Source organism: Colletotrichum orchidophilum (assembly GCF_001831195.1).
Source record: "Colletotrichum orchidophilum strain IMI 309357 chromosome Unknown Scaffold_35.1, whole genome shotgun sequence".
In the NCBI taxonomy this organism is placed as follows: Eukaryota; Fungi; Ascomycota; class Sordariomycetes; order Glomerellales; family Glomerellaceae; genus Colletotrichum; species Colletotrichum orchidophilum.
Genome location: NW_019172991.1, coordinates 1 through 26,927, shown reverse-complemented (window position 1 = coordinate 26,927; position 26,927 = coordinate 1). Strand labels below are relative to the sequence as shown.

The following is a 26,927-nucleotide window of genomic DNA, read 5'->3' as shown; positions in this document are numbered from 1 at the left end:
GCAGTTCTCAGCCTGAGTCCTCAGGCATCAAAATCGTAGCGGTCGGCTGGGAATCATTGCGTCCAACCAGAACCGAACCAGCTCACTCCAGCTTTTTACAGTCCCATCCCGTACAAAACCCTCAACCACCTTCTCCCCCCTTCCCCCCGGTGTCCCCAATTGAGCCAGCCACCACCCACATATCAAGATGCTCGTCCAATTGTCCAGAGCCACTGTACGTCTCCTCTAAGTTCCTCTCGTCGTGATGATGTTGGTCTGTCGCTGTCGTCGGCATCCGTTCGGACGCGCGGACCGTTGGCCGTGATTCAAGTGAGGAAAAAACTGACAATTCGAACAGCGCGCCGCTTCGGCTGTCTCTCGGCTGGCGAGGCCCAGCGCCGCCCAGATGAGGGGATTCATCGCTCCCACGGTCTCCCGCAGAGGTTCGTCATTTTTCCCGTCTTCGATTTCAATTGCCCAGCGGAGGATCGAGGTCGCGTTCGATGCGAGAAGGTGGTCGTTCGGATTGCCGGTGCGGCTAAGGGAGGCCAAGCTCCGAAGCTGGGGTGCACCTCGCCGTCGGATAACGATATCGGTCTCCCAGGCCTTTTGAACAACTCTTCGACCATTCGAGACCGACCATTACCCATCCATCACTTTGAACGCTTGTCACTCTCCTCCTCTATTCCCCTTGCCGTCGCTGTCGTCATCGCCCGAACCTTGTTCCGAACCATTTACTAACCCGCAAACCCCGATACAGCCGACTTCGTGCAGGAGCTCTACCTCAAGGAGCTCAAGGCCTACAAGCCCAATCCCATCAAGGAGTCCGACTCCCAGGGCCAGGTCCAGACCTTCTCCATCCCCGCCACCCCCAAGTCTCCCGAGGAGGCCGACCTCGCCGCCAGCCTGAAGGAGTACGAGAGCATGGCCGTCGAGGTCGAGGGCCAGGACGCCACCGCTGCTGCCACCGGCGAGCCCATCAAGCACGACTGGCTCATGATCGAGGAGGACGAGGAGGAGCCTCACCACTAGACAATCATGCGTCACGTAAAAAAGTCTTTTAACGAACCACCGTCCCGGACCCGAAACGATACGTCATCAATCCTGAAGTGAAGGGGGGAAAAGTGCTTTTTCAACTTACTTCTGGATCTGTAACCTTCACCGCCTGCTCCGATGGGCCAAAAGGAGTGGGAGTGTGTCAGTGATTGACAGATGGAGAGAGATCAAGAGAGGAGAGAGGGGAAGAGAGGACCCTAGAAACGAGAGGAAAGGTGTGCTGGGAGGTGGTAATCCCGTGTATATTGTCCAACTAAACCTCGCTGGCTAGGAATGCTATTCGCATGCGCTTCAATTATCCTAGTTCCTTTTCTCGTGTGTGATGTTAAAGCCAAACAAGTCCGTTTGGTTCATGATCCACGTATGATTCAATGTGGACGTTCTCTGCTAAATCACTAACAACGAACGTAATTCGGTCTCTAGTACCAGTGTATGAAAGCTCGCGATATCGGCTTCTATCTCGTCATCCAGGTCGGCCTCCTGTATCGCAACACCCTACGCGACTCGAGAGCTGGAGGTGAACATGTGGGACCCGGTATCTCCCGAACAGACCAGACCAGACCGACTGCCATATTCACTCTCAACCACCACAGTACAGAGCATGCGACGTCCGTTTCTCCTCTTTAATATCGGGAAAGCATTAAAGACCTCTTGCGCGGGGAGGCAAGGCCCCGAACCATCCGCCAAACTTTGCAAGGCAAGCAAGTATGAAAAAAGGGGAAAAAAAAAAGAGGAAGAGTCATTGAGGCGAGTCTTGTTTTTCATGCAAACTGGTGGTAGGTCCTGGGACAACAACAAACAAACAATTTATCCACAACAAACAAACACCTGGGCACATTTCATGCGATAACCCACTTGCCCCCCGGGTTAGTCTCTCCATCTCGCATAATGTCGACCCTACTTAGATTTGTTTTATTCTTCTTCCTAACTCCCTTGTTTTTCTTTTCCTGTGACCTTCGTGATGGGATGTCCTCCTGCCCCAAGATTCCATCAAGTTGTGCGTCGCGTCCTCTCTACAAAAGTTGTCGCACTGAAAGAGGGAATGAGAAGGGGGAAAATCTTGGGTTCGGGTCAAGTCCTGACCGTTGTTACTCCTGAGGATGTTGCAGGAAGTTTATTGTAACATCACATCAGCAAGTAGTTTTTACAGAGACCTATGTCCTTTTTTATTTTAATGTAGCTACCTTGATTAAGCAGTATTACAGACGGCTTTGTGTAGAGCCAATAGCTCTTTTCCCCTCGTCATTGATGCCCCTTCTTCATGATAATATCACCCCCTGCTCCCCCCCCCCCAAACTATCCAAGACTTTTGGTGGACATTGAGGCCATCCATCCAAAATCCGATCCAGTCTCCAAAAGGCCATAATTACAACAGTCCCAAAGGTCGACATCTGAGATTGGACGACTACTGCAACTGCGGTCTATCCTATGGACGGGCCATGATCTTTGATGACTCCCCCTTCGTAAAAGAATTCCCAAAACGCTGCGATGCCTTCATCTCAGACTCAAGTCTCCCGCTTGGGTGTTTTCCTTAGTGGCCGGTAAGACCGTATATCCGCATGGGGGAATACCACATCATGTAGATGAAGCATCGAGGTCATCAGTGTCAGGGTGCTCCACAGTACCCAAATCTTCCTCATGAAGCGTATTGTTGTTGTTATTGTTGTTGTCGTAATTGTTCTTGTCGTGTGTGAGTGCTTCGATCAGCTTAAAAGCAGCATTCTGAGGGCCGATCAGGATCCAAATGTTCATCGCTCAGCCCAAACGCCATGTACCGATTACACCTCCTCCCAATGATCACATGCAAAGTTTGACCCGCCCTTATGCACTAAATCCATGAATGTTCGTTTTTGGTCTTCGTAATTGATGACCATGTTTTGCTTCTGCAAGAGAGAGAAAGGTCGTATGAACTTTTCTTTGTCCTGAAAATAGAGCCCCCCAAAAATGACCCAGAAGTAAACCCAGATTGCACACTCATCAAACGTCAAAGTGACCACCACCAATCATTTGCTCTTCGTTGGTGGTTGTGCGCACGATGCCGCTCATGCGATTGCCTCTCTGGTTCATGTCCTCCAAGTCATCCCAGTCATCGTCCTGATGGTGAGAATCACGCATCTCCTCGTCCTCATATCGGCTTTTATCTCTCATGTGATCGTCGAGAGCGCTCTCGTCCACAAAGGTGAAGCCCTGGAAGTTGGCCTGCACAGAGGGTGAAAGGGGTGTCGATGTTGCGAATCCCTTGGACAAAGCAGCAGCCCGTTCGTTAAGCGAGCCGTTGTTATCCAGCGCGTTGGTGAACTCGGGATCAAAATACGACACATCTGTTGCGGATGTCAACTTGGGCTTGAAGGGAGGCGTAATGAGCTTCTTGGCCAGAATGTCCCAGTCGATGTCGGCAAAGAAAGGATGGCGCTTCAACTCTTCCGCATCGTCTGTCGCACCAAGTCTATGCTTGGGATTCCTGTTGAGCAGGCCCTTCACAAAGTTGCGACCCTCCTGTGACAGGGTGTCCCGAGGAAACCTGACCTTGCCAAAGGCGATGTTTTTGTACATCTGTTGGGTGTCCTCTGCATAGAAGGGGCTCCAACCGCAGCACATCTCGAAAACTAGAACTCCCAGCGACCAGAAATCCACCATCTTGGTGTATCCTGACTCGTCAAGGAGAACTTCGGGAGCGAGATACTCGGTTGTACCGCAGAACGTGTTGGTGGTGTCGTTCTTTGTCAAATTTGCCTTTGACAGACCAAAGTCACAGAGGGCAATGTGGCCATTTGCGTCCAGTAGGATATTCTCCGGCTTGAGGTCACGATAGACGATATCGTTGTTGTGGAGGTGTTGGATGGCCAAAATGAGTTCTGCGATATAGAACTTGGCTCTTCGCTCATCGAACCGTCCTTCTTTTTGGAGATGCCAGAATAGTTCTCCACCAGACATGTAGTCAGTGACCAGGTAGAGGTCTGACGGTGTCTGGAAGGAGAACTTGAGTCCCACGATGAAGGGCGAGTCGGACATGGCTGTCCGAACCAAGATGTTACGCTCACCAACGGTATGGGCGACTTCCTTCTTCTGGACAATGACCTTCTTGGATAGGACCTTCATGGCGTAGATGCGTTCGGTATCCTTCTTCCGGACTTGGTAGACCTGTCCAAAAGTACCCTTGCCGATCAACTTAAGAATCTGGAAGTCTTCTGGACCAAAATGTTTTCGCTCAGTTCGCTGGTAGACAGCCTCCACGTAAATCTCCCCGGTAGGAGCATTCTCGGCCATCGTGTCGGCATGGCCCTTGAGCTGGAACCAGCCGCGTACTGGGTTGTTGGAGTCTCTGTTGGCTTGGAAATCGACTTGACCCAAGAACTCCTCGCCTTTGTCGGTGTGGTCATAGACGGAAATATCAACCAGCATGTTTGAATCAACAACGTCGCTGTCAAAAAGTCAGCCAACGCCCCAGTGCCTAGAACATAGCGCCAACTTACAATTCTGCCTCGGCATCCCACTTTGGACTGGTGAAGGATCGGCGGGAACGGTTGCGGAATGTGTTATAATCGGATATGCTGGTATTACTGCTCTGACGGCTGCGCATCGGGATAGACATGGCTGGCCTGCCTGAGTCGCTGCCTTGTCTTTGAATTGGAATGCCTCCAAACGACGGCGCTGGCAAGTTCACATCGTCCTCCTCTTCGACAGAGCGCGGACCTCCGGAGATGAGCTCGCTTCTCTGGAAAACGGCCACGACATAGGGGTCCTTGGCACGACGCAGCCCCTTTGCCTCAACGATCTTGATCGTGAGCTTGCCGCGCGCAGCGGGTACCTGAGCACCGGTGGTGCCGCTCCGGCTGGGCGTCTGAATGCCGCTGGGAGGGACCGTCTCATTGCTGCTTCTCTTGCTACTCGACCTCTCCTCGGCCTGAGACGGCTGCGCGGCTGAAAGCGCCCTTGTAGGTGTCGGTGGGCCGCTCTTGAATCCCGCAAATTGTGTTAGCTTCTTGAGCTGATCAACTGACGAAGAGCTGTGAAGGGAAGCGGCTTTCTGCGCTGAACCAACGTGGAAATGGATGGGGGATGTTGGTGTAATAGGCTTGTGAAGACTGGGATTTGATATGTGATGCGCATGTACAACAGAAGTTGTGACGATGCTTGAAGGTTGGGACATGAGGGTTAGGCTGTGGCATTTTTGCGGGTGATCTGTGACGCCTCTTTGGAGCAACGGTCGCGCAGATGAGGATGCCGCGGACCGTGATTCTCCATATCGCAACGACAAACTTCTCTTCAGAAGCCCCGCCGACGACCGTCTGGATATCGGCGGTGTCGGGTACTGATATGTCTGCACCAGTGCCATGGATGAGATGTGTGGTGACGATGGCCGCTCTTCGGGATGGGGGAGTAATGGGGATGTTGGTTCAGGATCGCCACCGGGCACAGCATCCACTGAGCTGACCTGAGTAGCCTTCCTGTCCGTCTCGACTTGTTTCGTTGAGGGACCAGGAAGCGATTGTCCTCGATTGCGATCCGACGCGACAGGGGCAGATACAGAATTGTGAGAAGAATCTGTACGAACCTGACCGAAGTAGCTCATAATGCCCGGCAGGCGTTTGTCATGGAGATCGGGTTGAGGAGTCGCCACCCCGGAGCGGGGCGTATCAAAGCCGATCTGATCCGCGCCATCTTCGTCAGGTGCGGCGGCAGGAGTCCTGCTGGGGTGGTTAACAGTGAGATTCATCGTTAATTGTGGCGGAAACTGCGCGGAGGAGGGGAAATCGTGGGTTGGACAACTGAGGGATGACACGCTGGGCAACACAGCGAAAAGCGGAGGCAAATTTAGAGTGAAAAGCTAGCTCATGACGGCTGCCAAGACCATGTCCACACTTGGTGAGGACGAAGAATCGAGGCGGGGCGCAGTAGGTAGGAGTTCTGCCTGTGTGCGTCTCCGTGTGCCTCTGACGGAAAAGAACGGGAAATTTTCTCTCTCTTCGTCCTCTGTTGGGCGTGGGTGGAAGCAAGGATGCCGTCGCAATAGCTAGCCGGGTAGTGCAATTTGGGAGGGGGGGATGATGCAGAGGACAAAAAGGGAAGAGCCGTCAACTAGGGAACATAAGTAAAGTGGACTTTTTTGTTCCGAAGTCGCCCCGTCTACACAGGTCCTCGAACACTAGTCAAGACCTTGGTTCGGAGGTTTTTAGTAAATGCAATGGCGGGGCAAAGACGCTGCGCGGGCGAGGGGAAGTGAAGAGGGGGAAACCACCATTCAGACGACGAGGTGCAGGGAGAGCTTCAATGCTGACTTGACTGGGACAAGAACAAATGACTATTCCTGCGGCTGCAGGATCATCGTTGGACGAGTCAGGCCTCGCAACTTTGATAAGCCTCTTGCAGCATTGGCTCTTGGACTGGCTCTGGCTATGGCGGCCCCCGCGTCCCTACACCTCTATTTGCGATCATTTAGTGTTGTCACCACATTGGCGACCGAACGAAGGGTTCAGGTAAGGTAGGTAGACATGGGTACGGGGAGGGATGGGACGAGGGGTACGCAGTGATTTGCACGTGCAAGCAAGTCCTTGTGAGGGGTGTAACAGGACTTTGCACTGATGCGTCGTATATCACCCTCACCCACGAAGACATGGGCCACAGAGTATATGTCAGCTTCAGGTATGCCTGCCACCGGCGCCCACACGGCGGACATGTGCCGGTTGGGGGGGCCAGGCAAAACGAAGCTGTTGGACCGCCGTACCAAAGGGTGAGAATGGACGTGATAGTGGTAGCGGCAACAAGCTCAGTCGCTTGCAGCCTCGGACAGCCGTCCGGGATCGTCTGGGATCCCTCAGCGGTAGGCTGAAGGGGCCGTTGACGGCATCGACCTCTGGCACTAGCCAAATGAGGGACATGCTGCCCCAAAACCATCGGGTACAGGAGCGCGCAGGCGACCGTGGACGTCCCGTCAAAGGCTCCTCGTTCGCCAGCCACCCCTCCATCGCCACGCTTTTGGGTAGTATGTGTGTATGTACGACGAGGACATGCCGCAAGGAAGGGGCAACCTTCAAGAGAAAGGCTCCTTTTAGGGCCCAACGCCGCGGGGCAGTTCCGGATATGGAAATAACAAGGTGATGTGACGGGGTCGTGACAGGAAAACGAAAAAGGGTCCATGACATATGAGCGGATAAGTCTCGAACTTCCGCAAGGCCCAGGGACGGAGACAGGAAATAGTACTTTGTTGCGCAACTCCAGCTTGGGAGAAGCAGCCAGACGATGGGCAGGTAGGCCGGGGGTAAAGTCCCATCTGGAAAAGGAAATAAAGAACGGGTATCAAGCGAATGGGAAAGGCGTCAAGCCGGACAGAGGGAGCAGGCGAGCTAGCGCCATAGCTTTGACCGAGCCTTCGGTAAAGCAGACCACCGGCCGAAACAAGATGCAGGACGTACAAAAATGTGGTATCTATCGGAGGAGGGCAGAGACGAGGAGAAATGGGTGCAAGAGGGGTCCAAATAGGAGCATAGCAGGCAAAGGATGCAAAGGATGTAGAACAGAGACGCATAACGGAAGATTGCACATACCTAGAAGTCGAGCCTGACATCATCATGGCCTGTGTCGCCCGCTTCAACAGGTCGAATCCGCCTGTGTTTGTGTTTGCATGTGCACCCTCGGAGCCGGACATGGTTGCTGGCTGGTGTCTTTGTGTGACGGACGGTGAAGGTGAAGGCCTAGTCGAGGCAGAGGCCTGAATCCTTGGTTGACGTCAAAACAGGCCCGTGATATCGCCGCGATGCCGAAGGATTGGTCGACGCAAGAGACTGGTGGCAGTTGGGGTGAGTTCTGGCGCAGGTGTGCGTGTGTGTGCGTGTGTGTGTGTGTGCGAGAGAATGCGGTGAGAGTGGTGAATGTGGTTTGTGAGAGGGAGCGGCGGCGAGTGAGATGCGGCTGCCGTGGCGGTTGCGGGTGAAGTGATTTTTCGGAGTTGGAATTGGAGACTTGATTTTTTTGGCTGGAGGGGGTTGAGAAGTTGAGAGAGTGGGATGGGGTGAGAGAGCCGGCCACGCTATCCGTAGGAGATCGGGTTGTGTTCAGGTTGTGTGCGTGGGAGTGGAGGCGGGAGGGTGGAGGCGGTAGGGGAGGAGGGGGAGAGAGCACAAGAGGGGAAGAAGGCGTGACTCTTGCCTACTTTCTTTTTTGTATGGCAGAGGTGACCTGGATTGACTGCGCACAGCGCGGGCTGCCCAGCTGTGGAGGCAAATGCGCTGTGCAAGCTGAGGTGCGCAATTCGAGTCCGTCACCAATGGAATAAGGTAAGGTCCAATACCAGGCCGGGTAGGAGGACAGAGCGGCTGCGAGCAGTGAGGTATCCCGTGGTAGGGTATTTTGGGTATCGTGTGAAAGTGGGTCAGCAGCGACAGCGTAGCAGCCCAGCCAGTGTCCAATTGTCAATGGAGTGAGGTGGTCTAAGGCCCGAATGGAAGCCAGGGAGTCCGTGATGATGGTGATGACAGCGTCCAGTGAAAGCGAACGGATGTCGGGAGGGGCTGGTGGTGAAGTGGCACCCGTAGTCTACTGCGCAGAGGGTTCCGGTTCGTGAGGAGAAACGACCCGATTCTAGGAACCTGGAAAAATTGGGTTCGAGGTGGAGACGGAGCAGTCGAGATGAGGTCAAGCATGGGGAGTTAACCTTTGATGTGAGTTGAGAAGTTGGCCTGTTAGGCACCCCAAGTATTTCGTGGGGTAGTAATAAAGCTGAGTGAGTGGTCGTCGGTCCGGTGAGATGAGGTGAGTGAGGAGGATGCGAGCATGAGCGTGGGCGTGGGAGGAGAGGAGGTGAGGCGGAGTGAGGTAAGAGGCGTGGGAGGAATTTGGGAAGGGGATTCAAGCCTGTTCTCTTTGCAAGTGGGGTCGCTGTGGAAGGTAGGTGCCTGTCATGGAGGCTGCGTCCTACCCGATATCCGCCTGGATGTGGTTCCCAGATGGTGACTTCGGTGCTGAGGTTGTTATATGGGAAAGCCCTGCCCTGCCTAAGCGCATGGGGAGCGCATGGGGCAAAGGTTTAAAAAGAGGATGGGAATTCCGGGCAAACCAGCCTCAGCTCTCACGTCGACGATGTCAGGGAGAGGAGTCACAATCTAAGGTGCCGGTCCAGGTGCAAGGTAAGGTACATAGTATGGCAAGTGCCTAGGTAGCGCGGCGGCCAAACATAACTCCACACACAGCCTGAAGGGTGCCTTGGTATCGCATACCTAGTAACTTACCTTAGGTACCTACCTAGCCTCACCTGAGGAACCTTTGGTGAGTATGATACAGTGCAAAGGTAGATGTGAGAGAACCCCGGAAAAGAGAGTGAGAGAAACAGCGCCATGGCACATGGGTAGGAGAGAGACATTCATTTCAATGGAAGCCGCCCAGTTCACTTGCCTGCTGTCTTGATCCTCCACTCCGTGTGAGAGGATAGATACCTAAGGCACTCTGAACTCACTTACGTGGGCGGAGAGGGTCAGGAGAGTATCCGTACTTGGTCCGGAATGCCGTTTTAGGGAGTTTAAGACCTTCCCAAGTGTTCTGGATTGCCTCCACAGCATTCCACAAATCAGTGGCCAAACCGCCGGTGCTACCGGACTCTGTGCGTCCTACCTACGTCCCGGCAACAATCAAAATGCGACTGGCTGGATGACTGCATCTTTTCCATTTACCCCGAGGACTCAGGAGACAAGTACCTAGGTAATCATGCTAATCAATCTCATCAATGCAGTTGCCTTTGTACGCCTAGTTAGTCACTCAAAGTTCATGAGGCACGGATACCTCGCGCTGCATCTCGTCGACATCTGCAAGTTGCTGCCCCGGAGCCGGTGCAGGTGCAGGTGCGGGTGCAGCTCACCCCGCCTGCCTCTTGCATGCGAATCCCTTTTTGGATCCGTCTCTCCTTCCATCCCCCGTCTGTCTCTCGGCGCCCTCCGCCAGAAGTATCTATGAGACATGCTACCTATGCTTTGATATCTTCCTTAAGGTAGTAGTAGGTACCTCAAGGGTGTGATTCAGTCCCATCACCAGGAGCTTACCTTTATCAGTCAGTCGCAAACACAATACACTCTGCCTAGAGCGCCATCGCGCCACACTTTGGCTAGGCTTGCACCATTGCAGGGGCATAGTGTTCCAGGCGACCTTCTAGAACGGATCCAACATCTATAGAGGAATGTTCAGCGCCCCCGCGATTTGACCGAGATGTGCAGACCTGCCACCTCAATCTCCACGACATCATCTTCGGGTCTGCGCGACACAGGTCATTACAGAGAAAACGCCACGGGGAGACGGCGCAATCTTCGCGGTACTTTCACCATCGCGTCGGCGGACAAGACAGGCTTGTGGGGGCTTTGCCGGCATCCCTCCGAGACCGCCGACCCAAGGGATCCTCCTCGGGAAACCAAAATGTCGACCCGCCAGCGGGCCATCCCCTCCATAATCCATTTAACAAGGGCGAGCATACCGCCGGGGTGGGTGGGCTTGACGGACAATGTGATTGACAAGGTGGATGAGTCAAGAGTCTCAACGAACCAACATCAACATCAGCTCTTCCAGCGACGCATTGGCTGCAATACAACACCATGCAACAATACTCTGTGTCTACATTGTACGGATACCAAGTACAGCTACCGACACTCCAGGGCACGCAGTACAAATCAATCCCATACAGGCGGCCTTGCTATCCTATCACTTATCGGTTTACCTCCCACGGCCACACCTGCAGCACAATTGTGATCCAAGCGTGATCCATTACTTACATCGCCGAGCCAAGAAGGGGCTCTGCTTCGGCCCTGTCCACATCCACTCACCAACCTCTACTTCAGGAAAACCGCCACTGCCTTCAGTCCTCCATGTTGTCAGCTTTCGACGTGGTACAAGGCATCGCATGCTCAGCCCATTGGTCTAGCTCGCGCTCGCAGGTTCGCCGATCTCAAAACAGCTGAACTTTCCATGCCAGAGGCGACGGGTTTTCCTGAGCAAAAGGAATTTGACGGCATTGTGGCGGCGCAGTCTGGCCTATCAGTTGATGAGTTGGAAACGACTGCTGTTGAACCGCTGACCGGCATACCTACCAGTACAGTGCATGGCTTATCCTACCTCGCCACGTGCTCGCGTACGGTAGAGTGCTGGGGAGCGTGGGAGCTCGGCCTCGTCAATACCGAACCGAGACAGTTTCTCTAGCTGAGGAAGTCAAGAGCGACACAATCACGCCAATGAGGGGAGGTCCGTTGCAAACTGCGCCAACTTGCCTAGAGACACTACATCATCAGCTGTTACCAGCATTTGAGGTAACAAGGGTATAGAGCCGGCATGTTGGCTAGCATTTTCCACTTTGCTCTTCCCTCCTGACCTCTACACTAAGCTAGTCAGTCCATTTCACCTGATGCATCCGTCCTACCACACCGACAGATCTTCAATTATCAGTCAACTCCATGCGTCAAGGTCTTGCAAGGACCACTGGCTTCGTGGCGACAACTCGCAAATCCGCATCCTGTGTGACCTGAGGTGGCATTGCCTCGCCTTTCTCTACCTGTCACCCCCATTCCAGATCCATGTATCGGTACTGTTGCACCAACCACTGCGACCATAGGCTTACACTGCGGGATGCCTTTCGAATCCTGCTTTATTACACCTCAAGTAGCTACCTGCGCTGCGGTTCACTTAACAGCACCTCGATGACGAGGTCCTTAACCCCGACATTCCCCCACGCCTGGTACAAGATGGACGCAAGTCCAACGATAACCGCCAATTGGTCTTCCCCGCCGTCCATCTCTGGTGGAGATGCCGTCCCGCCGCTACACTACAGGCTACAGCGGTGGACTCTACTGTGCCAACCGCCTCTCCTTCGTCCACCTCAACGTGGGCGTGGGACCACCAACTTTGCTCCCCGTCCCATCCGACCCGACGTTGCCCGTCATAAGAAACACAACGGGTTTGCGGGTTTGCGGGGTTTTTTTTTTCAACGAGTCATTAAGCTCGCTAAAATGCCACTCAGCCGCTACAATAGCCAACCTCATGCCTTGCGTAGCCGCTCAAGTGCCTCAAACCGCTATACGAGAAACGCTAGCGACACGAGCATGCTTAATCGGAAAGAATGCAGCGCATGCCTGGGAAACGCATGGGAAGATGGATTATGACTCCTCGGCACAGAGAATTCCGTCTGATAACATATATGAAAAGAAAAGCCGACACTTTCCCAACAAGAAAAGCCCAACCTATGCAGGAGTCTCAAGTACATGGACCAATGCCAGATACAGCAAGCGAACCTCTCCTACCGAAGCCCCGTGCTAATGTACATTCAAACTCTCCTTCAAGTCTTCTCTACCGCGCGACCGCGCGTCTTTTACCAACGTTTCGCAACCACAAAATATCCTGAGCGATACTCGTCCGAAGAACACTCGACCCGACCCGCCGGATCTGCACCTCGCCCATCCCGGTTTGTCACTCGGCAAAGCAAAGGTTTCGTCCTAGCTGTGGCCCGAGTTCGTTATTGACATACCCCCTCTCGGAACCCACATGCCGATTGTACGTGCTGTTCTGTACGACCCTTCGTACATCTAGAGTCCCTGTCTCACATGAATACTTTCTACATTGTGGCTGGTAGTTTGGCATCACCGTGCTTGGTACGCGCTTCTGGCAGCTCAAACAAGATCCCGGTCGGCATCGATAGATGTCTGATAATTATACAGGCTAGGTCTGAAGGAGCTTCACTTGTCGTTGGGAGCTAAATGCGTCGAGATGCAAGCTCGACGTCAGTGCTTCCGTGTTCTGCCGATGAGGGGTCGATGCCTTTCGTTCTGCCGTGTGCCAAAGCCGGACGATCTAGATCGATCTGAGAGAACCATAGCTATGTACAAGGTTTGGGCCAACGTAATTCAAGTCATCGACCTTCTTTCATAGGTTTTATGCACTGGGAATGTTGGACGGATATATGATCGCCTGAGCAGCTTGATTTCCACCCAGGCCAGCTCCAACAAATGTTGCGGTACTAAACTACACACAACAAGGATCCATTCTTCCTCTGGTGTCTGTGTGAATTAGCTTCTATGCATCTGGACTATAATCACATAAGAGTAGTCATATTAATTGGTATCTCATCAAAGTTAAGCCCACCATGTGTAAACTATCCGAGCAACTGATCTCGTCATTATCATCAAGGTTGCAAGGCGCAAGTTCAACCTTGGTGTGCAGGCTTTTTGCGTGAATGATTAACATGCCCTATTAGTTTCGCTTCTCAGAACTGCTTGAGCATCTATCGTGTTTTGTTTCCTCGTGCTTGAGCTTCCAACACGCCAGCCACCTTGGCAATGCTGTTCCTCATGTTCAGATCCCAGGGATATACCGCTGATCAGATATCGTTGTTATAGCAGTGGAAACCAGACTCTATGAAAACACGGCTCTCCCCGTGTGGGATCTCCAGGATCTATGCGGAATCGCTCCATGTCCATATAATACAATGAAAACGCCACCGATATGCTTCCGAAAGAACCAGGCGAATAATAGTTGCCTTTTTTCTGTATCGAACGACGTCCAAACGATGGGGGGTATCTCTCTAATTGCCCTTGTGCTTTCTGTCTTCCACCAAGTCAGAATTCTTCAAGTCGAACCCCGTGCCGTCGAAAGTAGGCAACCAACAACCAACCTCCTTAATCTTCAGATGCTCATCACTGCATCTTCACCTTTAAGTGGATCTTCTTCTTCGGAACAATCTGGCGATTCCTCGTCGTCAGCGGGACCTTGACCCACACGCCGTTGTTCGCCTTCACCCAGGTGAGGTTCCGCGTCGAGAGGAGGATCTTGGGCTTCCTGTGCGTCGTCGCCGCGAGGGAGGCCGATACGGAAAAGGAGGAGCAGGCGTTTGTGCGCGCCGCGTAGAGGGAGACTTGTTGTTGGTGCCACTGGAGGAGTCGGGGGCTGGGAAGGTATCTTGCGGTCCGGACGAGGACGATGTCGGTTTTCCTGGGTGGGAAGATTGCAATGTCGGAGGGGCGGTGGTGTTGGCGGCGGCGGTGGGTCTCGGACTTGGTGGTGATGGGTTTGGGTAGTTTGATCTCGGGGACGACGACAGCGCCGGCGCCGATGGGTGAGTTTTTGCTTGTGGTTTGGGGGTTGGCCATGGTAAGATCTCTGTTGGAGATATTTGAGGTCATTTAGTTCCCTGATGAGTTTTTGTTCGACGGTGAAGTTGGTTGGTGTGATGTCAAGGTAAATAATCGATGCGCCTGGTTTGAAAGCGCCTGGCGTTGTTGAAGTGGTCGAGATCGAGGAGGATGAAAAGCCTTTGGTGGTGATGTCGAGTTGTAGACAAGATGGGCTCGTTCAACCCGTTGATCTTGAGATTTCGTTCTTGGTTTGTTTCACTTCTTGTCATTTGAAATAAGAGTATTGGAGGAGAAAGAGGCTCAAGATTCGGAACCGAGTCTTTTTTATATTCTCCAAGCTAGAAGACTGATTGTCGAAGGTGAACAAATTGCTTTTGCCTGATTTAGGAAAGTAGTTACACAACGACGGGTGATCAAGGCTTCAGACGGAAATCGGGAATTTATCACTGCCTAGCTGGCTAAGCTGCTGTTTGAGGCAAAAAATACGTGGGTGGTGAGAGAGGTGAATGACCATGACCGCGAACCCATCTGGTCCGCGTGACTACCTGCCCATTCACTCAAAGGCTCCACAAGGCTCTAGCAGCGACCCCCATCACTCGACCGCTGAACCAGGTAATTGTCTTCCAGATCAAGGCAGTTCCTCCCATGACTTCCATATTTTTGACAATTGAAAGAATGTAGGTTTTATGAAACGTTTTCTTTCAGCCAGAATGATGAAACTCATCTATTTCAGAATCCTACATGCAACTAGACAAAGAGTTGATACATTACAAACATCCACACACATAAACGCGCACATACAAAAAGAAAAAGGTCACAATCCTTCAAGACCCTTCAAGACCCTTCTTTTTCTTCGCCTTTCTCAGTTGCAGATTCGAGCATTGGTCAACGACATCTTCAGCCCCCCCAAAATATTAAAATAAATAAAATGACGTAGACCGAGGGAAGGCTCTCGCGCCCGCCCCTTTAGTTTCTGGCCTTGTACTCGGCAATGATCTGGTCGATCCGGCGCTCAGCCTCCGGTGTCGTCTTGGGATTATTTCGGGGATCAGAGCCGCTTCTTGGAAGTAACGGGTCGGGAAAGTGTTCTGTTTTGCCCATGTGTAAGCTGAGCCCCGTCCTCCTGACTTGGTCCGCCGATGCCGTTGAGACAGCCCCTTGAAGCAGTTGCTCCTGGTTCACGGAGGGAAGACTGGCTTACTGGGGTCGAATCTCTGGTCGAGTAGTTTCGACTTGAAAGACTCAAACTCTTCTCTGAACTTCTTGTTGTTCCAGCTCGGCGCCGCTGCCGCCGCCTCCGCCGCCTTGGGGTCATCCAGGGCGCTTCCTCCGGCCTCGGAGCTGGGGGTCTGGAGCTTTGCGCCGCCGGCTGCCATTGCTGCTGCTGTCGATTTCCACCGCAAAGGAAGATGCCGAGCTCTGTGTATTTCGGGCATAGACTATGAGTGCCTGTCCACGTATATATTTGGGGTTTGTGTCACCGCTCACCGGTTAAACTCACCTCCAATGTCCCGATTTGGCAATGGGCAGATGCGCCAAGAGCTGGAAATGGAGATAGGAGACTTTGGACAATGGCTAAGGACGGCAACGAGGGAGGATCAAAATATGAAGCTGCTGTTTCAGAAATTGGCTTTTTTTTCTTTTTCTTTTTTAAAGAAACAAAAGTTGATGAGATTCCGTCGCAGCTCTGCTTACGCGCCTGTGTGAGATAAAACCTAGGTGAAAGTGACGGAGGGGAATGGACGTCGTCGCCTGCCTGTCACCCGGCCCGGCCAACCCCACCATTCCAAGGATGTTTCCAAGATCCGATGCGCCTGCTGACCCCTGGTGCCCCTCCACACAAGCCCGAAGGGGAGACTTTGAGGGTACATGGTTTCATCCCACTTCAGCGCAAAAGTTAAAGTATTTGCAGTGTACTCGGTTCAGCTGAGGGAAGCTAAAAAGAATAAAAAAAGAAAAATAGCCGTCCCTCGACACCTCTGACCACGGCACAGCCAACAAGGGGCCTGTTAACCTCATTTCATCCCACCTTCTTTTCTACCATCGTTGTGAGCATCGACTTTTCCAATCCTTGGACAACCTGCTTCCCTTTTTGGTTCTTTTGTGTGTTCACCTTTATCATTTACATCCATCCAATGCTACTAAATTAGCCTGGATCACCGCTCGCCTCGTCACGGTCACAGCACGCTCTTCCTTCCAGGTTTCAGCTCCTCACTGACCGCCCACCCCAATAAGGGCACCTCACCTTTGCAGGCAGCCTTCAGCACCCAGTGAGGCTGCTTTCCCCCACCATCACGGTCACATTATCGCAGAGCGGGCTACCACACAGCGAATTGCAAAAATGGTCAACAAGGGCGCTGTTGTGCCTGACGCCTGGGAGGATGACGACTGGGAGTCCGCAGCCGACAAACTTGATGCCCAGCTCACAGAGGTACAGCCTGAACCGCAGGTACTGCTGACCAAGGCGGAGCGTCTCGCCCAGCACGCCGAGCAGAATCGTAGGCTTTGGGAATCGGCGTATGTCTTCCCAGACTTTCCCATACCCCAGCCCACAGCCTTTTCTTCGACCTATCCCACATACTCCCATTGGCGGCGATCGTCGCAACAAGGCAGTAGATAACATGATAATTGACCCCCTCTCAACAGCGACTCCCCCGCGCCCACGCCCTTGACCTTCCTCGAATCCCAACCTTCAGTGCCCCTCGCCACGGGCTTCAAACCCCAGGTCAAAGTGCTCAGCCGAAAACCCGCGCCCCGAACCATTGCCAGGCGCGACCCCGTCACCGGCCTCCTCTCCCACCTCTCCCTCGCCGACGACGACGCAGACGACCAGCACGCTGAGAAGAAACCGCAGCTCACGCCCGAGGAGATCAGAGCCAAGCAGCAGCGCGAGCTCGAGGAGAAGCAGCGACGGTACGAGGAGGCGCGTGCAAAGATCTTTGGCGAGTCGAACCCTTCCTCCGGCGCTTCGAGTCCGGGCACCGTCACCCCGCCGAGGGGAGGCGCCGAGAACGAAAGAGGACCAGGCGGTGGAGGGCGCGGCCGCGGTAGGGGACGCGGTCGTGGCGGCGGCGGTGGCGGAGGCGGATACCGAGTGAATGCGAACCGACAAGAGGACCTCCGACGACCTGGCAGCAGCAGGTCTGACGCCGTTCGTGCCGAGAGCGGCCGCGAGCTCTATGATCCCGGGTACGCGCCCCGAGGCGGCTTCGGGATGCAGAAGCGCGGGGGCGATGGCTCCAACCCGCACTCTGGGCGATCCACGCCGAGAGAAGTCGAGGATCAGCCCAAGCAGGCCATTCGAGCTCCACGCGGACCGGATGGGACTGGAAGAGGTGGATTCGGCTTCGCCAAGCGAGGCACCAAAGAAGGATGAATTATTACTATCCTATTGCCCTTGAAAAGAAAGAAGGAGAAAACTACCAGCCTCCGCCAATCTTGCCCGCCAGCTGAACGACGCGCTCCGTGTCGCTAGCCTTGTCCTTGCCCACGTCGCTGACTACCTCGCGATACGTGGTGAGGGCCAGTCTCCCCAAGTCTATGCCAGTACTTTCCGCCCAATGCGCCAGGGTATCTCGAATGTAAGAAGGCGAAATTCCATCGACGACATCCGCTCGCAGGTCGCCACTTTGATCTGCTACACTGTCCTCGCCGTCAGAGTCCTCTGCTGAAAAGTAGGCCTCGTCGACCTCGGCCAAAAAGTCCTTCTGCTCGAGAGGACCTGGCTTGGTCTCGTAGCCCTTGCGATCGACGATGACGGGGTCGTCAACTTTGATCTGCCCGCCGCCGTTGGTGCAGCCGCCGGGGCAGGCCATGACCTCAACGTAGGCGTACTCGAGTCCGGCGGACTTGCCGGTGGGTCTCCTGGCGGCTCCAAACGCCTTGCCGCCGGGCATACGGGATGGTCGCGCCGGCTTCAGCTTGCGGACCAGATTTTGGATGTTGCGGAAGCCGTAGTACCTCGCGGCCTTGAATATCGGGTCTCCCGTGGCGGAAGCGACGACGAACTCCACGACATCGGCGTTGCGTCCGCGCACAATTTGGATCTGGGAATTAGGGTGTTTGGAGGCCACGGTCTGGAGGACGAAGTAAAGGTTGCCGCCGGATGAGCCCGCGGCTACAGACGAGCGGTGCGCCCCATGGGCCGGGAAAAGGAATTTTTCGAGCCTCGCGTCTGGGAAGGAGGTGCGTTGGAAAACGGGTTTGCTCCGTGGTAGATTAAAGAAATTGAGCCCCCTTGACTCGGCCACCATGAGGACCTCCTTGCTCGTGATGACGCAGTCGACGTCGCGGACGCCCCTCCCCGGCATTCCGTCTCCGCCGGGTCCCCACACCGAATCAGTGAGCTCTTCGCGGCTGGCCTCGAGCTTCTTGTCGAAGCACGGCATGACGGCCAGGTGCCAGATCCTGCTTGGCGGGATCCCAAGTCTTTTGCTCAGCGTGGTCTTGATCAGCGTGCCCATCAGCGCCTGAGGCGACTTTACGCGCGACAGGTGCGGGAGGACGTAGGGGTGCGTCTTTTCGGCGTAGCACACCCAACCGGGACACGAGGACGTGAGGATGGGCTTTGTCGCGGGCGCCGACGATGACAGTGCGCCCTCGGTGCCACTACCGCCGCCCAAGACCTCGTCGGTGCCGAGAACCAGACACGCCTCGCGCGCGACGTTGGTGTCCAGGACCCATGTGAAGCCGTTGCCGTGCTTGCCCCCGCTCGCGAGGCCTTCTTTCCCGGCGAACAGCGCCTCTAACATGTATCCAGCCTGTCTCTCCGTCGTGCCGTTCCCCGCTGCGGCGGCCAGACTCGCCCTCGTCTGCGGGGCGACGCTGGCGACAAAGAGCCTGCGGTTCTCGTCCTCGAGCCCCTCGACGCGGAACTGGCCCGTGGATGGGTCCGGGCCGACGATGCGCAGCGCGGGGCCAAAGTCGAGGGTGTTTAGGACTTCGGTGTGGGATTGCATGCTCACGAGGACAGCCTCGGCGGAGGTGACGCAGCCGGAGCAGGCGAGGCAGTCTGTGAGGGAGATTTCGGCTGGGGGCGCGTTGCTAGCGGTGTTGGAGCCGGGTTGGCCGTCGAGGATGACTTCATGCTCCAGAGAGGAGTCTGTTGGCGGAGGGGGAGGGGCGGAGGGGAGGGTCTCGATTGGTTTGATGCAGGCGACGCCTGGACTTATGAAGTCGTTGAGGTCGTCTGCTGAGAGGATTGCGCTCATCTTGTCGGTTGTTTGCGAAGTGTGTCGTGAGGCGCGGGAGCAGGCGGGTGAATAGGGGAGGAAAGGTGGTATGTCGACTCAGGTATGGCGGGGCAATGCGCAGATGCGATGCGAAAAGTGTGAGGCGCCGGGTTGTAAGAGAGATGCCAGAACTCAACCCACACTTTGGTAATGAGCGCTGAAGCAACACAACCCAAGTGGTAAAAAGAAATTCTATGGACCAGTGCAGTGGCTTGACCTTTTTGTTGTTGTATGAAAGCTCCGCGAGGCCGGAGATGCGCAAACGAGGGTAGGTAGGATTCAAAAGGTGATTGCAAATCCATCCCCCACCACTGGGTTTTTTTGCAGAGTCAACGTCCCGCCGCTGACAGTGCAGTCGATCCGACTTGCGAAATCGGCACCCACTCAGTGGCGGGTTGGAAAAGGTGTACAGGAGACGGGCGGGCAAGCCCCCGCGGCATCGGCCAGCACCCTTACATTGTACACTAGGTACTGTACCCCTGAGAAGCCCATTGAATTGATTACAGGGGCTTCGGGTTGCAGCTGGACGCGCCTCTGTCCGTGCCGGAGGGCCGTCCAATGACGTCGGCCCGTCATAGCTTTGGTACGGACTGCGGGACCTCTTCCCTGAGGTCGTCTCAAGCGCGAGGGAAGCGTTATGATGCTCCAATACTACAGCAACATAAGCTCCAAAAAGCTGTATCTCATATAGCTCTCAAGCTTATCCATTACACTCGGATCATAGATCATAGATCATAGAGAGAAAAACTCAAGGACTGCTCATTCATCATCCCAATGGACGTACGACACTCCCCACTCCTCTTCTCGTGGAACTTGCTGACAGCTCTGCCATGAACAACAGGCGATATCAACCTTCAGCTTCGGCAACCTGGGCTGGCTCGCAACTCAGGCCATCCCGCTCATCATATGGCCGCGCTTCATCACCAATCTCCTCCGCCCCGATGACTACCAGCATGCCGCAGGCTGTGTGTTTTCCGTTTCCGTTTCCCCCTCCCCCTTCTATCCAACTCGGTTGAGCTCCGGCATTGACAATCACATTTAGCTCTCGAGGACTACTTTGCCCGCTCCCTAGGCTTCGCCCTCCTGACCCTCGGCCTCCTCGTCGTAACCCTCTCAGGGGCAGTACCCCTCGCATCCGAAGACCTCAGTAAGATGAATCCCCCCCCTTCTCCCCTCTTGCCCAAACACCCCTCAGCATTGCTCACACAATGCTCTCCCAAAAAGCTCCCGCGGGAACCGTCTCACCCTACGCAAACGCAGCCCTGGTTCTCTCCTCCATCCACCACGCCTCCGCCGGGTTCTATTGCTACAGCAGGTGGCTGAGGACGGGCCAGACGGCCTTTGCGCTCGGCTGCCTCGGCAGCACCGTGTTCGCCGTCTCCGGCCTCTGGTGCCTCATGTTCGCCGGCGACAAGTCACGTCGCAGCAAGAAACACGGCTACGACAAGGACACCAGCTCGTTCCCCTTCAAGAATACCGAGTCGTACCGATCCAAGAAGAAGGGCCTATAGAGAAAGTGTGTGTGTGGGTGTGTGCCAGCGCAACTCATCATAAATCAAAATGACAGTCAGCCGATGCTGTTAAATAGGCAGAGGGGATGTTTACTCGGTGAAATTGAGAGAGCGTGCCTGTGAACCTGTGGTTGAAGTGATTACAATTACACAGACATCATTTCTTCACACTTCATGCCTACAACAAAATCTGTATAAGACGGCACATTCAGTGCACAGGGCTATACAGGAGAAGGAACGAGATCGAGCAGCAAAGCAGTCGTATTACTGCCTTTTCAAATGCAGCAATTGAAACCCTCTCCTTAGTATACATACACTCCGTGCGCCGACTGCCCGCTCGCCACCCACTTGACTCCCGTGATGTTCGCCACCACCTCAAACGTCAAATTACACTTTCCATGCTCTTTGCTTCTGAGCGGGATGCTGTGGTTATCCTCGTCTCATTTGCACTTGCCGGACGCCTGCTTCATGTTGTCCCATGATAGCCTTAATGAGGGTGTGTGACGCTCTGCTTTCTCTTCCGCATTCTACCCTGTTCGGGCGGTGGTGTTGGTCCAAATAACTCGTCGTTTCTTGTAGATGCTTCGACTGCCTCAGCCACATCAAGCGCGCGCATACTATTACAGGCCTCAGGGTGCGATAAAAAAAAAGGTAGAAAGCCTTCGTACGGCCACAATAGACATATGGAACAGGGGGTTCAACCCATTCCCAGTGGCACTCTATCAAATTCGCCGAGATCGCCGTCCCAGTCGATACTTTTCAAATAACACTTCTCGTACTTCTCCCAGGATACCAAAGGCTGACTCTAACTAGCTGCGGCAACTTCGGTGGAGCTGGCTCCGTTTGCCAGAGTCGCTTCGGCCTTGGAAGGTGGTTGGGAGTCTGCGTCCTCTCCGTTGGTGGCTGTTTGGTTGCCCTCTTGGCTCTCCAATACGCCCGAGAGCTGGACGTCAGCTGCACCAGAGAGTACTGCTTGTCTACGTTCGTGCCAGTCGACCTCACTCTTCACAACCTGGGAAAAGAGAACCTCCTTCTCGCGCCAGAGGTCCTTGTACTGCTTTTCCCAATACTTGACTTCTTCCGCCAGCTTGACCGACTCCTCTTGCGCCCACTTGACTTGGAATCTGCAGAGCTTGTACAGCCTCTCGAGCGGTATCTTGAGCTCCTCGGAAGTAAAGCCGTGATCTTCAGTCAAGGGAGTGAAGAGGTCGGCAGAGAGCTCGTCGTCGTCTGCCCCATCATCGATGGCATCATCCTGTCCCGCGGCGTGTGACTGAGGAGTCTTGATGATGATCTTGAGCTTCCCCTTTCCTGTAGGGCCCGATTGCATAGATTTGGGGACAGGGTCGGAGGGACGCAAGGCCTCTGTCTCGTGGACGGTCCGCATGTGCTTGGCTAGTGCATCAGATCTCGTGAACGATCTATCGCATTCTGTCTACGAGTTAGCCAATGTGCTCTGCGGCCTTGGGAACGAGAATGACAAACCTGGTAAGTAGCAGTAGAAGGGCTTCTCCCTAGTATGGCTGCGCATGTGGGCTTTCAAGGCGTAACCACTGGCGTGCCCCATACTCTTCCTACTGCATCCAGTCCATTCGCATGTGTATTTCTTCTGCCGGCTTTCGATGTGATCGCTGTGAATGTGCTCCACCAACTTATCCATATTGCCAAAATCGCCCGCGTCGCAGCCTTCCCAGGCACACGAAGTGACCTGCTCTTGGAAGTCTTCCTCGTCAAGTTTGGCGTTGATTGGGGAGCTGGGAATGTCGCCGGAGGTGTCTGATGAGACATCCGACATGCCTTCCAAGGGATCCGGCTCAGGTACAGCTTCTTGTTCGGGTTCCGCGACCACCGCGGGAGATGTCGTTGAAGCGGCTCCCAGCTTCTGGCGCTTCGAAGGGCGGAGGAGGGATTCATCCTCGTAATCGTGAACCTCCTCTTCAGAGGCATCGCTGTTGTCCATTGAGGAAAGGGGTGATTCGGGCGGTGTCGAGTCTCCACGAGCCATGTTGCGCCGTTGGGTGATGGAAAACTAGCACTTCGAAAGATGCGGCAATGGATGGCGATGGGTTGTTCGATGGCTCAGGTGTAAGAATTATCGTGGCGAGAGGAAAAGAGATGGGGAACTGATAGGATGGAAGAAGGGTTATCTGTCGCTGTTGAAGAAAGAATGATGAATTGATTGGGAGGAGCCAGCGGGATGCAAGTCAATCGCTAGAAAAGCCACCACCGGCCTCGTTCTTGACAACTTTAATGATGTTTGCGCCTGGGCTCGATCCAGGCTGTCGCGACGAGCAGCGCGGCTCACAGAGCTCATCTGGTGGGTCCACGCACCAAACCAACTCTGCCAGGTGCCTCGGGCAACGTGAGATTCCACGGCCAGTGGTCGACAACTGTCAAGCAAGATGGCAGCCATCACCCCTTGCCAGTTGGTGCCCCACCCACCCGGGCTCACCCCCCTGCAGTTGTGACTCGGGGTCTCGACGAAAACAAAATAAAGCGACTTTGTTTAACCCCTCCCCCGCCATCAACACCCCCGACAGACATTCATTTTGCGCATTCGCTGCCACCTTGCTACCAGCTTTTCCAACACTCCTTGCTTATCAACAAATCCATCATGTCGACTACGCGCAAGGTGTTCTCTCTTGAGGGAAAGGGTCTCAAGCTCGATACGGGTGCCGACCTCGAACCCCACATCGCCGGGTTGCGCTCGACCGACGTCGAGGAGGTCAAGTTCCTGGGCAACACCCTGGGAGTCGGTGCTTGCAAGCTCCTTGGTGAGGTCCTGGCCACCAAGAAGAACCTCCAGGTAAGCGGACGAGAATTCCATATGTCCAACCATCCCGCTAATCATAAGTAACCAACCAGTCCGCCGATCTTTCCGACATTTTTACCGGCCGCCTCCTGAGCGAAATCCCCGAGGCCCTGTCCTCGCTCCTTACCTCCATTCTCAACCTTCCTAAGCTCACGACGATCAACCTGAACGACAATGCTTTTGGTATCAACACCCAGGCCCCTGTCGTCGCTTTCCTGGCTGCCCACGTGCCCCTGCAGCACCTTTACCTGAACAACAACGGCCTCGGCCCCCATGCTGGCATTCTGGTGGCGGATGCGCTCTCTGAGCTGCACGCCAAGAAGGAGGCGGCGAGGAAAGAAGGAAAGGAAGTTCCGTACCTTGAGACTGTCATTTGCGGTCGCAACCGTTTGGAGAATGGCAGTATGCAGGCCTGGGCTAAGGCCTACAGCCTTCACAACAAGATCAAGGAGATTAGGATGATTCAGAACGGCATTCGTCAAGAGGGAATCAGCCACCTCATCAGTGAGGGCTTGAACAACGCAACCGAGTTGCGCATCCTTGATCTCCAGGACAACACCTTCACCACAAATGGCGCCAAGGCTCTGGCCGGAGTCCTTCCCACCTGGACAAACCTGCAGGAGCTCGGCCTCAACGATGCCTACCTTACGCCCAAGGGCACCAAGACTGTCGCCAGGTCTCTTGCTAAGGGCAAGCAGGACAAGCTGGAGATACTTCGTCTGGCTTTCAACGACATTACCCCCAAGGCACTGGAAAGCATCGCCAGCGTCGTCACTGAGTCTCTGCCTGCGCTGAAGAAGGTTGAGCTCAACGGCAACAAGGTTGAGGAGGAGGACCCTTCTATCATCGCCATCCGCGAGTTCCTCGAGGAGCGCAAGGAGAAGATTGGTGGCGACATAGTTGATGAGGACGCTTGGGGACTCGACAGCCTCAGCGACCTCGAGGGAGAGGACTCTGATGATGAGGAAGAGGAGGAATCTGAAGAGGAGGAGGACCTCAATGCTGAGAAGGAAGCCGAGATCCTCACCAAGGAGGCTGAGGAGGCACAGGAGGAGCCAACCGTCCAGCTCAAAGACAAGGAGGTGGACGATCTGGCCAAGAAGCTGGCCAAGACGGAGCTCTAGAGATGTATGGATCACTTTCTTTGGTTTAAAGGTTTAGATGACGGAACGCAAGAGGAATGCCCCCCCATATACAGGAGTGAGGACACAGAGACGATACCCCCCCAAAATTACACTTCATCCCAAACAGTCTTTGCGTGGCTATTCCGTGCAGATTATTTCCTAATCTGCAACATGTCGGTTACTGGCCGATCCGGAAATCGAGATCGTTCCCCCAGGTAATGAGGCCTGTCGTAAACATGTGGCATGTCTGGGGCAGCGCCAACCCCGTTCGTCAGTCCACAATCACCCCATGAAGCCGGCATCCGTGGGTATGCCAGGTCACAAGATCGGCACAATGGAATCGCGTGAGCTTAGATACCAGTATATAGTAGACGAGAAACTGTGCCATCCTGCCAGGATTACAGTTGCGAAAGGAAAAAAAAAACGAGCACATTTCACGAACAACTGGAAACATATCGCACATTGCATTGACAATCCCAAGCTAGCGTCATGGACTACCTCTTCAAAACGACGGACTCTGTCATTGAGATCCTGTGGGACGTTGCACTGGCCTTCTTCATTGTCCGCATCGCACTGGCTTATTTCTTCCTTACGTTCGCAACAAGCACGCTGCTCTCTTGGATCGTCTACACATACCACCAAAACCTAGTGCTTCCTCTCGTCTCTGACCAGCAGCAGCAACAACAACACCACCTCACAACATCACAAACGGGGTTTGTCCTGGCCCCGATCCTCCAGGCCATTGTGGGACTCGTCGTTGCGCGATACATCGTGGTGGCCTACGACGTACCGCGCGTAGCGTGGTTTCGGCTCGCCATCGGAGGCCTGGCGGCGGCGTTCCTGGTCAGCGCGGCGGCGTTACTCGGATTGGCGATGTACATGTACGAGGGAGGGTATGGGAGGGACTGCTGGGTTTGGGAGGAGATGGACTGGTGGGTGTTGGCCGCTCTACTGGGCGGAACTGGGGTCTTTGCGGTGACGCCTACGGCGTTGATGGGGTTTGAGAGGGTTGAGCTGAGGGGGAAGATGGGCATGCAGGGGCTCGACAGCAAGGGGGCTTGAGGACCAGGGGAAGGGGGTTGTTAAGTCGGGCTGTCGGGGAGCCTATGAATACCGAGCCCCAATACCACCTTCGTTCACAATGTAAGGAAGAGAGATACGCTAGGAGACGAGACAGAGATGAAAAGAGAATCATCGGGGGTCTTTGTTGGATTGTTGGAGTCTTTGCCGCCCTGCATGTAAGTGAAGTCCTCGAGTCACCTCAGGCACCTCTAGGAGGATATTCGCGATGGTGAGCGCTGTGGTTGGGTCGTCTAGAGTCGGAGTTGAGATTACCTTTGATTGCCTTGCATCAATCAGCCTTCAGGTCGCTGTCGCCGAGACCGTGGGACAAGACTATTGGGTGGCGATTCTCTTCAATCGCTAAAAGGAGAAGTATACCCAAAATAATGAATTGCAGATTCGCTCGTTGTTTGAACCGGCTTATCAGCCGAGACATTGTTCTCAGGGGCGGCGCAGCGCTTGGTTACCAACCATGTGCTGGCGTGCAATCCAGCGCGGTAGATTTGGTCTCTGGAATGTTATGGCCTGCCTACCTTGGTTTGGTTAAGTCTTCACTCTCGTGGCGGTGCTTGCCCTTGACTCCTGCTTCCTTGAGTGTCTGGAGGGCGACAATTGTGCCCTGAGAAGATGCGTAAATGATGGCTCACATCATGATGCTGTTGTCAGCGGATGGGTGATGGGAGAAGCATTCGATCTCATCCACAGTTGAGGTGAGGTGGGATGAATGACAGCTGTCAGCAGGGCGGTGGAGCGAGTTTGGAGGTACAAAAATGTCAGGTCGCCTGTGCACTTCGGGCACTCCCGCCGCGCTGTGCTGCGTGAGTGGCAGGGTTCATTCTTCAGTGTGTCGCAGGGGCCCCGGGAAAAGCGGGGCAAATACCCGGACCCAGGCACATCTGCCACCTGCACCTGTCCGACCTCCGACCTCCGACTACCACCGTACCACGTTCTCGATCCATCCTTGCGGCCTGCTCTCCTTTCCCGAGACTTGGACGACATCCCCCTTATCCAATCTCCCAAAAAAAAAAAAAAAAAAAAAAAAAGGTCAAGGAAGAGAC

The 26,927-nt window shown here is 54.4% G+C and overlaps 11 protein-coding genes across 11 annotated transcripts; 6 read left to right on the top strand and 5 right to left on the bottom strand.

Moving 5' to 3' along the window:
- Positions 1–187: 187 nt before the first annotated feature.
- Positions 188–1,011, top strand: CORC01_05097 (ATP synthase complex subunit H; the record flags this gene model as incomplete). Its single annotated transcript, XM_022616743.1, has 3 exons — positions 188–214; positions 338–422; positions 740–1,011. The coding sequence occupies 3 exons, from the start codon at positions 188–190 to the stop codon at positions 1,009–1,011; spliced, it is 384 nt and encodes a 127-aa protein (XP_022476667.1).
- A 2,001-nt stretch (positions 1,012–3,012) lies between these two features.
- CORC01_05096 (uncharacterized protein) lies at positions 3,013–7,681 on the bottom strand (the record flags this gene model as incomplete). Its single annotated transcript, XM_022616742.1, has 3 exons — positions 3,013–4,456; positions 4,509–5,723; positions 7,581–7,681. 3 exons carry the CDS (start codon positions 7,679–7,681, stop codon positions 3,013–3,015), a joined length of 2,760 nt encoding a protein of 919 aa, XP_022476666.1.
- A 4,066-nt stretch (positions 7,682–11,747) lies between these two features.
- On the top strand, positions 11,748–12,164 carry CORC01_05095 (uncharacterized protein; the record flags this gene model as incomplete). Its single annotated transcript, XM_022616741.1, has 1 exon — positions 11,748–12,164. The coding sequence occupies one exon, from the start codon at positions 11,748–11,750 to the stop codon at positions 12,162–12,164; it is 417 nt and encodes a 138-aa protein (XP_022476665.1).
- A 1,527-nt stretch (positions 12,165–13,691) lies between these two features.
- Positions 13,692–14,144, bottom strand: CORC01_05094 (uncharacterized protein; the record flags this gene model as incomplete). The annotated part of the gene is made up of 1 exon (XM_022616740.1): positions 13,692–14,144. The coding sequence occupies one exon, from the start codon at positions 14,142–14,144 to the stop codon at positions 13,692–13,694; it is 453 nt and encodes a 150-aa protein (XP_022476664.1).
- A 951-nt stretch (positions 14,145–15,095) lies between these two features.
- On the bottom strand, positions 15,096–15,505 carry CORC01_05093 (uncharacterized protein; the record flags this gene model as incomplete). The annotated part of the gene is made up of 2 exons (XM_022616739.1): positions 15,096–15,217; positions 15,331–15,505. 2 exons carry the CDS (start codon positions 15,503–15,505, stop codon positions 15,096–15,098), a joined length of 297 nt encoding a protein of 98 aa, XP_022476663.1.
- Positions 15,506–16,470: 965 nt separating this feature from the next.
- Positions 16,471–17,505, top strand: CORC01_05092 (uncharacterized protein; the record flags this gene model as incomplete). Its single annotated transcript, XM_022616738.1, has 2 exons — positions 16,471–16,646; positions 16,776–17,505. 2 exons carry the CDS (start codon positions 16,471–16,473, stop codon positions 17,503–17,505), a joined length of 906 nt encoding a protein of 301 aa, XP_022476662.1.
- A 43-nt stretch (positions 17,506–17,548) lies between these two features.
- On the bottom strand, positions 17,549–19,339 carry CORC01_05091 (iron only hydrogenase large subunit domain-containing protein; the record flags this gene model as incomplete). Its single annotated transcript, XM_022616737.1, has 1 exon — positions 17,549–19,339. One exon carries the CDS (start codon positions 19,337–19,339, stop codon positions 17,549–17,551), a length of 1,791 nt encoding a protein of 596 aa, XP_022476661.1.
- A 795-nt stretch (positions 19,340–20,134) lies between these two features.
- CORC01_05090 (uncharacterized protein) lies at positions 20,135–20,871 on the top strand (the record flags this gene model as incomplete). Its single annotated transcript, XM_022616736.1, has 4 exons — positions 20,135–20,140; positions 20,202–20,325; positions 20,403–20,507; positions 20,585–20,871. The coding sequence occupies 4 exons, from the start codon at positions 20,135–20,137 to the stop codon at positions 20,869–20,871; spliced, it is 522 nt and encodes a 173-aa protein (XP_022476660.1).
- Positions 20,872–21,676: 805 nt separating this feature from the next.
- Positions 21,677–22,876, bottom strand: CORC01_05089 (uncharacterized protein; the record flags this gene model as incomplete). Its single annotated transcript, XM_022616735.1, has 2 exons — positions 21,677–22,302; positions 22,357–22,876. The coding sequence occupies 2 exons, from the start codon at positions 22,874–22,876 to the stop codon at positions 21,677–21,679; spliced, it is 1,146 nt and encodes a 381-aa protein (XP_022476659.1).
- Positions 22,877–23,485: 609 nt separating this feature from the next.
- Positions 23,486–24,807, top strand: CORC01_05088 (ran GTPase activating protein 1; the record flags this gene model as incomplete). Its single annotated transcript, XM_022616734.1, has 2 exons — positions 23,486–23,677; positions 23,737–24,807. The coding sequence occupies 2 exons, from the start codon at positions 23,486–23,488 to the stop codon at positions 24,805–24,807; spliced, it is 1,263 nt and encodes a 420-aa protein (XP_022476658.1).
- A 489-nt stretch (positions 24,808–25,296) lies between these two features.
- On the top strand, positions 25,297–25,869 carry CORC01_05087 (uncharacterized protein; the record flags this gene model as incomplete). Its single annotated transcript, XM_022616733.1, has 1 exon — positions 25,297–25,869. The coding sequence occupies one exon, from the start codon at positions 25,297–25,299 to the stop codon at positions 25,867–25,869; it is 573 nt and encodes a 190-aa protein (XP_022476657.1).
- Between the last annotated feature and the right edge of the window lie 1,058 nt (positions 25,870–26,927).